Genomic DNA, 9,431 nt, shown 5'->3' with positions numbered 1-9,431 from the left:
GACAAACCATCCTTAAGTGTTGGTTTCCCTTCTTCCGATTTCTCTCAACCCCCAATTTTCCCATGGGACATTCTGGGCCACCTCCACTCAACCCCTCCTTGAAAGCCCATGTATGCTGGGAGGGGCCAGGAAGGGACTGCCCTTCCCAAGGACACCCAACCAACACACCCTATTCTATCTACCCCCAGCTCCATGGCTCGTGCATCCTCCAAGAGGAACCTGAAGAGCAGATTGAGCATGTCTTCAAGAGGATGGATGCGAGCGGGAAATCCTCCCAGTCCTCATTGGAGGAGAAGGCAACAGTCCAAGAGACCACTGGCCGTATAGTTATAGAAATGGGTTCTGTGGTAGCAGAAAACAATGCAGGCTGGGGACAGAGGTCCTACCTCTCATTTCTCCGCTTTCTGAATTGGTCACGTGGAAAATCATCCCAGTCCTCATTGTAGGAGAAGGTCACAGTCCATGAGACTACTGGCCATATAGTTATAGAAATGGGTTTCGCGGTCCCAGCAAAAAACTCAGGCTGGGGACTGAGGTCCTCGCTCTCATTTCTCCCCTTTACCAATTGGTTGCGTGGACCCACCAAGTTAAAAATTGAATAGTCTAATTCTATTCTACCTTTGAGTACTACCTTCTCTCATTTGATCTTCCCTCCAATACAGTTTCTGGCTCCTCCCTGTCATATCTCCCAGACCCCTCAAAATGGTGTGTTTCCTACTGATTACCAGTTCTCATGATTTTTGATTTTTTTTGTTTGTTTCCATTGTCTTTGGACATTCATTATTATATATTTGCTAGAAGTACAGATTGACGGGTCGGAAGCAAAGGAGGGAGGGGGGATTTATGGAGGGAATTGGGCACTGGTGAAGAGATTGGTGTTGAAACACTGTACTCCTGAAACCCAGTCACGAAGAATGTATAATTTCATGGTGACTAATTAAAAAGAGAAAAATGCTATTATATCTAAGTAAATAACAGTTAAATGGCATTGTGGTGTCATTTTCTCTTTTTCTTATACCATTGCCTTCTTCCTAACATCTTCCTGGATGACAGACTCCAGTAACTATCATGAAGGTGATAGTGAGTATTTATGTTTTGTTTCTGATTTTAAGGGAATTTATTCTGGATTTCATCACTCAGGTAATTTCCTGAAGGATTTTAGAAGCAAGCCCATATTCACTAAAGAATACCAAGGTAATAATTCTCCATCTCATAGAGACAACAGCTGAAGATATACTCTATAGTCATGGAGCACTACCCCCAAAGTTCTGTTAAATAAATCTTCAAATAGTGTGATTTTAAGTAATCACGAAATCTGTGAAGGGTAGATGAAGAAGGATGAAAAGGAAAACCTGGAACTCTACATAGACTGAGAATCTGGATGCAAATCAAGGCAGCACAAATCCTCTTACTGATTCTCTAAAAAAAAATTATGGATATAACTGTGTTTTTCTAAATGTCTCATTAGTAATACTCAGTCTTGTAAGTCTGGTTCCATTATAATCTATGATATAGATGCTTCCATCTGATAGTCCAACAATCTGCATTGAAATAAGAATGAAATCAATTAGGCTCCCAATTCCACAAAACCCTACAGTGCAAAACTTCAATAAGCCCAAGGCAGGATATCCAAGGTAAAACTGATCTGCTCCCAACCATCCAAGAAAAAGAGACAGTGCAACTGCGACTTTGTATGAATAGCCATTTACATTTTGGCAAGATATGGGCTTAAGAAAACCAACTTCATTTCCAGTAAAATGTGTTTCATTACCACCAAAATCGTTACAAGTTATGTTGAGTGCTGGAAAACATGGAATGTGAGCTGTGTAGTTTTTACAGTTAACTGGTTCTTGGGTCGCATAATTTATTTTGGGGTCTTTACTAATATATTGTCCCACTTTGAGATCCTCGGATTTAATTGTCTTCTCACTGGACGCTGCAGAGGCTGCCCAAGGGCCCGTGGGGATCGACAGGAGCCATACAACGGCCAGGAGTGGGGCAGCCACTGCCTCCTGAGCAGCCGGCCCGGGGGCCCAGGTGGACCACCATGCTGGGGACCGGGTCAACCCCGCCTGGTTTTATTTTTTTTTTATCATGAATATGTGATGGGCTGGAGCGATAGCACAGTGGGTAGGGCATTTGCCTTGTAAGCAACCAACATGGCAGACCCGAGTTCTATTCCTCTGCCCCTCTCGGAGAGCCTGGCAAGCTACTGAGAGTATCTTGCCTGCAGGGCAAAGCCTGGCTAGCTGCCTGTGATGTAGTCAATATGCCAAACACAATAACAATTGTCACAATGGAGACGTTACTGGGCCCGCACGAGCAACTCGATGAACAGGAGGACAGGAACAGTGACAGTGAATATGTGATGAAACTACTGGCAAGACTTTTAATCAACCTAGATAATCATGTGGTTTTTTTCTCTGTGGTCTCTTAATATAAAAACATTCTGGCTTCCCTGCTACTGTTTACAAGTACAAAAATATAGTTTATGTATGTGGATTCTTTGACATTCTATGTATGTGGATGCTTTGTTCTTTGACAGGTAACTTCTCTTTCTTTTCTGAATTTGTGCAGAATTTAAATCCAGAATATATTAGCTTCATAAAATTAGTTGAATAATAGTATTGGCTTTCTATTAATTTTAAAACAAATGACCATAAATTTAAAATAATAAAACATAAAATAACATTAAATAATATACTATATAGTTGTTTGAAGTAATGCCAATATATCCTGCAACTTTACAGGTTAAATACCTGACAGAGTTGGACATACGTTTTCAAAGCTACTTTGAAGCTACCAGCAAGGCTGCATTTCTTTGGATACTCTAGAAGAGGAAGTTATTTTCTTGATTGCTAATTTATTTTTAGCTTTTGTAGGCTAACCACCTTTGTTGATTAATATTCCTTCTATCAGTATGTATATTTCCTTACAAAAGTGGTCACTTCTGACAATATTTTCCAGGCCTGATGGTTCAATGATCAAGGTCTTCACCTTCCTTTTAAGGACAGGGTAGCCATGCAGTGCATGCTGGAAACAAACCCAGACTCTCCCACGTGCAAGGCTTGTGCTGCACCATGTGAGTTTCTTCCTGAACCTGATGCCATCAGCAAGATGAACCTGATTCTTCTGCCTAAGTCTTTCACTTCCCAAAAGTCCTATGCTCCTACTAGATCTCTGGATAATCCTCAATATATCAGGTCCTTAATATATCTTCAGTAAGTAAGTAAGTCCCTTTTTCTGTGAAAGTGGTATAGTCTCCTACACTGGGGATTTGCAATCTATCTTTGGAATCTCATTCTTCTGCTTGTAACATAATCTCTTTGCTTTTTTTTTTTAAAAAAAAATTATTAGTGAGACACCATGAGATACAGTTGTAGACTTACAAATTTTGTGCTTGGGTTTCAATTATACAATGATCAAATACCCATCCCTCCACCAGTGCCCATTTTCCACCACCACGGATCCTAGTAACCCTCCCACTCCCCATCCCACCCTGCCTCTGTGGCAGGGCATTCCCTTTTGTTCTCTTGCTCTCCTTTTGGGTGGGTGTTGTGGTTTGCAAAAGAGGCATTGAGTGGCAGTGATGTTTGGTCTATAGTCTACTTTCAGCATACTTCTCCCATTCTTGGAGGAACCTCCCAACACCCTTTATTTGATGCTCCCTTCTCTATCTGAGCTGCCTTTTCCCTTAGCATGTGTGGCTGGCCTCTAAGCCATGGAGCAAATTCCTGGTACTAATCTCAGCCATACTTGGGTGTTAGTCTACTATCTTGTTACTTTATGTTCCCCAGATGAATGCAATCTTTTTATGTCTATCCCTCTCTATCTGACTCATTTCACTTAACATGATAATTTCTGCGTAGTACCACTTGTATATAAATTTCAGACTTCATCTTTTCTAACAGCTACATAGTTCTCCATTGTGTAAATGTACCAAAGTTTCTTTAACCAGTCATCTGTTCTCGGGCACTCAGGTTTTTTCCAGATTCTGGCTATTGTAAAGAGTGCTGCAATGAACAAACAATTGCAGATGTCACTTCAACTATACATTTTTGCCTCTCTGGGATATATTCCCAGGAGTGGTATTGCTGGGTTAAATGGGAGCTCAATTTCTAATTTTTTGAGAATCGTTCGTACTATTTTCCAAAAGGGCTGAACCAGTCGGCATTCCCACCAGCAGTGAAGGAGGGTCCCTTTCTTGCCATATCCGCGCCAGCACCATTTACTTTTGTTCTTTTGAATGTGGGCCAGTCTCTGTGGTGTGAAATGATATCTCATTGTGGTTTTGATCTGCATCTCCCTGATAATTAATGATGTGGAACATTTTCTCATGTGCCTTTAAGCCATTCGGATTTCCACAAGAAGAAAACATCCAACCCCATCAAAAAATGGGGCGATGAAATGAACAGAAACTTTCTCAAAGAAGAAATCTCTTTTCTTTTTTCTTTTTCTTTGTAAAAGAATCTGTTGAAGGGTCTGAGAGATAGTAAAGGGATAAGGAATTTTCCTCGCATGCAATTGACTCTTGTTTGATCCCCAGTCCTGCATATGGTCCACTGAACACCACCAGGAGTCATCCTTGAGTACACTGTTTGTGGCCCCTAAACCAAATTCCTCACAAAATTAAAAAAAATAAACAGCTGAAGATTGCAAAAATAATTCCATATATATTGTGTAAAATTTGCCCAACATGGGGTGGAGAGATAGCACAGCGGGTAGGGTGTTTGCCTTGCACGCGGCCGACCCGAGTTCGATTCCCAGCATCCCATATAGTCCCCTGAGCACCACCAGGAGTAACTCCTGAGTGCAGAGCCAGGAGTAACCCCTGTGCATCGCCAGGTGACCCAAAAAGCAAAAAAAAAAAAAAAAAAAGAAATGAAAAAAAATTTGCTCAACATGAAGTAGACCTCTTATTTGCTCGAGCAGGCCCAGTAACGTCTCCATTGGAGACTTTATTGTTACTGTGTCTGGCATATCGAATACTCTCGGTAGCTTGCCGGGCTCTCCGAGAGGGGCGGAGGAATCGAACTCGAGTCGGCCATGTTGGCTGCGTGCAAGGCAAACGCCCTACCCGCTGTGCTATCGCTCCTTATTTGAGTAAAAACATTTGAAAATTAGGACTCAACCATTTGGATAATGAAAAACCAGCCTTTGTTCCTTCTTCCCTCCTTCCCTACCTCTTTTCACCCTTCCCTTCCTCTCTCCTCTCTAAACCCTAACCCTTCCCTCCTTATCTCTAAACAAGTTACTATCCTTTAATATATCAAAATTATCGAAGTTCATCAACAGTTTTCAAAGTGTTCAATCACAGATATTTAAGGTGGTTAATTTTGCTAAATTAATCATTATAAATAACTTGGCCTCTATCAAGTTTGCTAAAATGTTCTCTATTTTGTTACTCTTTTCAAAGAAACAGATTACAAGGTTGTTGAGACATACACATTTCACTTTCATTAATTTCCAAAATTGATTAACTATGTTCTCTACTGGGAAGTTATTTTACTGTTATTTTGTAGAAATTCTTAAGTTTGATGTTTAGAGTATTAATTTATGCATTTACTTGTATATAACACAAAATTTAAGGAGAAAAAAAATTGAGTTGAGCAATGGTTTAAGTATTATTCCAAATGCTGTATCTTATACATAAAAAATGCAAAAATTTCTTTAGCATTCATTCAAAAGATTTGTTTTACATTATTTTTTCCACTGTGATTAGCTATTTTAAGCAAGTTTTTAAAATTCTAAATGTTATAATGAATGTTTTGTTCAGATACAATTATAATGTGATCAGGTATGGATGATATTAGTTTGTATTAGTATGTTTTAGTCTTACAACTAGAACATTAATAGGTATAATGTGTACTTTGCGAAGAATGTATGATTATAGTTAGACTAATTCATGTACCATCCAATGTTCTTATATAAAATGAATCAGACACAAATCAAAACATGTTATTTACCATGAATAATTTTAAATTCATTGATAGCTCTAAGTTATTTTAACAATGTTTATTTTATTCTCCCTTGTACCATTATTGTGGGTTTTGGTTGAATTTATGCTTACATATTTTTTCCTCTTAATGTTATTATGAATGGGATTCTTTTCTGTTACTGAGCATTTATTAAAGGTATATGAAGATTCTTATTTTTTGCACATTGATGTTGTCATCTTGAAGGCCTATGAAATACACTAATGATAATATTTTCATAAATTGCCTATAATTTCAATATGAACATTTATGCCATATGCAAATAAAGCTTCACTTTTTCTTTCTAAAACTCAATGCCTTTGATAACTTTTTCCCTTCCCCTACTTTCCTTTGTTGGTATTGGGGTTACTATGCTTACGTGTTATAGGGTGACATATAGGTGGTAGTGCCTGAATATTCAGCTCTGGTGCTCCCTGAAAATTGATCATAGTGCCAGGGATCTCAGACAGCCAGACTCAAAGAACAGAGCTGTCAGAATTATACTGGGTTCACAGAGTAATGCCAGGAATTGACTGAGGGTGGGAGAGAGGTGGTGGAGAGGGGGGTCTTACTCTTGCAAGAGAGGCACCTTTAAAAATTTTTTAATTTATTTTAATTTTCCCAAATTTTATTTTATTCCAAAATTTTATAAATTTGTTCACAATAGTTAATCATATTCAATATTTCAACATCAATCCCACCACCATAACACCTTCCTACTACCATTGTTTCGAATTTTTCTATCACCATCCAAGTCTGCCCCCAAAGCAGGTCCTACATAATTTATTTTCTCTGTCTTTTTTCTTATCAATAATGTGTCAAAAATCATCCCAAAAATGTTTTCTTAGAGAAAAATGTGTGAAGATTGTTGTATCTCATCCTAAAGCCATTAAGTCTTTATATAAGAGATTAATAACACATTGTTTCAGTTCGAACCTTGTGTGCTAATATTTATTTATTTTTGAATGAGATTGATAGCCTCTTACCTTAAACCCATCAAATATTCTTGGTACATCAGTGGAATATGAAATCTCTAAAATTTTAAACTGGAGATGACTTTGGGATCTGGAAACATCTCTGCAGCTTGGTTGCTTTCTTATGAGATTTATTTGTGCATCTCTGGATCATGGCCATTGATGAGCTGATATGGCACTGAAGGCAGTTCAAGTGTCTTACCTGATGTACTATCTCCCTGTCACCCTCACAGAACCCTTTTAATACATTCTGAATTCAGTATGCTAGTATTAAGTCATTCAATCTACAAATGAACAGGCACTCCAGTAGTTATTCAGACTAAAATTAAAATATACATAAACCCAAATTCAGGTGTACAAGCTGAATTCACTCAAATTGTCACATCAATTGTCATTAGCTACTAATTAAATATTTAAAAGGGATGGAACCTGGCTGTATGTTAGGCTACAAAAAAAGAGATATAAAATAAGCTGCAATGTGATTTCGTCTATAATCTGAAGGATATTACATTTAAAATAGGACATAGAGATGTAAGGAAGCATTTTAGAGGACAGAGCAATTGCAGCATCATGGGATGGGGGCTGGAACCGGCACATCCTTCTTACCCTGACAAAACCAGGAGTTGCCCCCACGAGTGGCTCTTTGGCACATCCATGGCCCCAGAGGCACACGGACCTAATTTGGAACCCAGCAGCTTCTGGCAGAAATGTGAATGGACTATGCATTAAGCTATGGCATGTGCACTGCTCCCTCCGGGAGGGAAAGGATGTCTGTGTCTTCCACCTCTTCCACCTTTATCCACCATGGTAGCTGCTGCCTCAGAGTTTATTGGATAGCCAGGTATGAGCCAACGGTGACGAAGCAATTGCAGCCTCATGGGATGGAGAGTGGGGGGGGGGGGGGCGGGGAACCAGCACTTCATTCTTGCCCCGCTGAGACCACAAGTTGTGCTCCCAAAAGCGGCTCTCCAGCACAGCCAAGGTCCCAGAGGCACACAAACCAATCTCGGAACTATGAGGATTTTGGCAGAAATTCCTCCAGACTTTATTAGTAAAACATAAGAAATCCAAAAATCACCATACTGTCTTCATAACCAGCAATAAAAAACAAATTATTTCACAATGCCTTTTCAGCAGGTTTGATTGTTGGGGAAAAATTCCAAATAATAATGGTGCATCTTTTGTCAAAATAATGCATGTAATCAAAGTAGAGAGAGAGTATAGTGGAAATCATTTGCTTCACGGGCACGGGGAGGGATGGGATGGGAGTATATTCGAGTTCTTGGTGGAGGAAAATATGCACTGGTGAAGGGATGGGTGTTTGACCATTGTATGACTAATACTTAAACCTGAAAGCTTTGTAACTGTTCTCACGGTGATTCAATAAATTTTTTTTTTAAAAAAGGAAGCATTTTAGAAAGAATAGTCTATTTTTAAAAACTCAGAGGAAGTCTCCACAACACAATTTTTAAAATATCTGTGTATAATTTCAACACCTAGACAAAGTACCCACTAGTAATGCCCTTATAGCCTATCTCAATAATTGTCAATTTTATCTCAAGAACAGTAAGAAACCTCTGAGGTTTTCAAGAATATTGCACTAGAATGCTATTTATAAGAACCTGCAGGAATAAAACAGATAAAATTTTAAAAATTGACTAACTAGAAGAGGGAGCCCTAGAAATATATCAAATTGTAGAAAAAATAAATAAGTGCCATGAGGAAATTCAACACAAGAATAATGGGTCTACCAGGAGAAGAATAAAAATGAAGAACATAGTCAAATATTACCTGAGAACTTTCCCACACCTGGGAAAGAAAATTAAAGTGCAAGTCTATTAACTATCAGAAAACCTGGTAATCAAAGATGAGAAGACCTGCATCAATATACATTGAATGATCAAGAGTCCAAGACAGAATATTAAAGGCCGCTGGGTGGAGTAATTTATGAAATAACTTCCATTAGAATATTTTGAGACTTCTCAGTAGAAACTCAACAGGCCAGGGGATAGGAGAGTGACATACTTAGAGTACTCAAAGATTGAAAAACTGTCAGTGAAAGAAATCTTGAAAAAACCCTATTTCAGTTCAGCATCACAGACCTTTCTTATCAGAGTGTTGAAAGGAGCACTTCTAAAATATAAAAAAGCTCAAAAAGAATTGAAGAAGGAGATTAATATAGCTAGAAAATAAAAACTATGTGAGAGCATGCCACTGTAATTTTATCAACCACCCCATCAATAAATGGACTGAATTTACCAATCAAAAGGCACAGAGTGGCTGGATAAATTATAAAATAAAATCTAATCATATATTACTTCAAAGAAACTCACTTTAGGTAAAGAGACATACAGACTTAAAGTGAAGGGGAGGAAAATGATACTAGAAACAAAGATGGGCATTATGTAATGACAATGGGCTTGAAACAGCAAGAAGACATGATTTTTTTTCTGGAATGAGCTATATATTTATTTATTTTTTA

At 38.4% G+C, this 9,431-nt stretch overlaps 1 protein-coding gene across 1 annotated transcript; it reads right to left on the bottom strand.

Moving 5' to 3' along the window:
* Positions 1-1,336: 1,336 nt before the first annotated feature.
* On the bottom strand, positions 1,337-6,701 carry LOC130033046 (TM2 domain-containing protein 1-like). Its single transcript, XM_056124748.1, has 2 exons — positions 6,696-6,701; positions 1,337-2,072 (listed from the first exon to the last, which is right to left on the bottom strand). Exons 1-2 carry the CDS (start codon positions 6,699-6,701, stop codon positions 1,431-1,433), a joined length of 648 nt encoding a protein of 215 aa, XP_055980723.1. The 3' UTR covers positions 1,337-1,430.
* Between the last annotated feature and the right edge of the window lie 2,730 nt (positions 6,702-9,431).

This window comes from Sorex fumeus, unplaced genomic scaffold (genome assembly GCF_029834395.1).
Source record: "Sorex fumeus unplaced genomic scaffold, SorFum_2.1 ptg000051l, whole genome shotgun sequence".
In the NCBI taxonomy this organism is placed as follows: domain Eukaryota; kingdom Metazoa; phylum Chordata; class Mammalia; order Eulipotyphla; family Soricidae; genus Sorex; species Sorex fumeus.
Note: the sequence above shows the minus strand (reverse complement) of the source record. Positions and strands in the feature narration are given on the sequence as shown.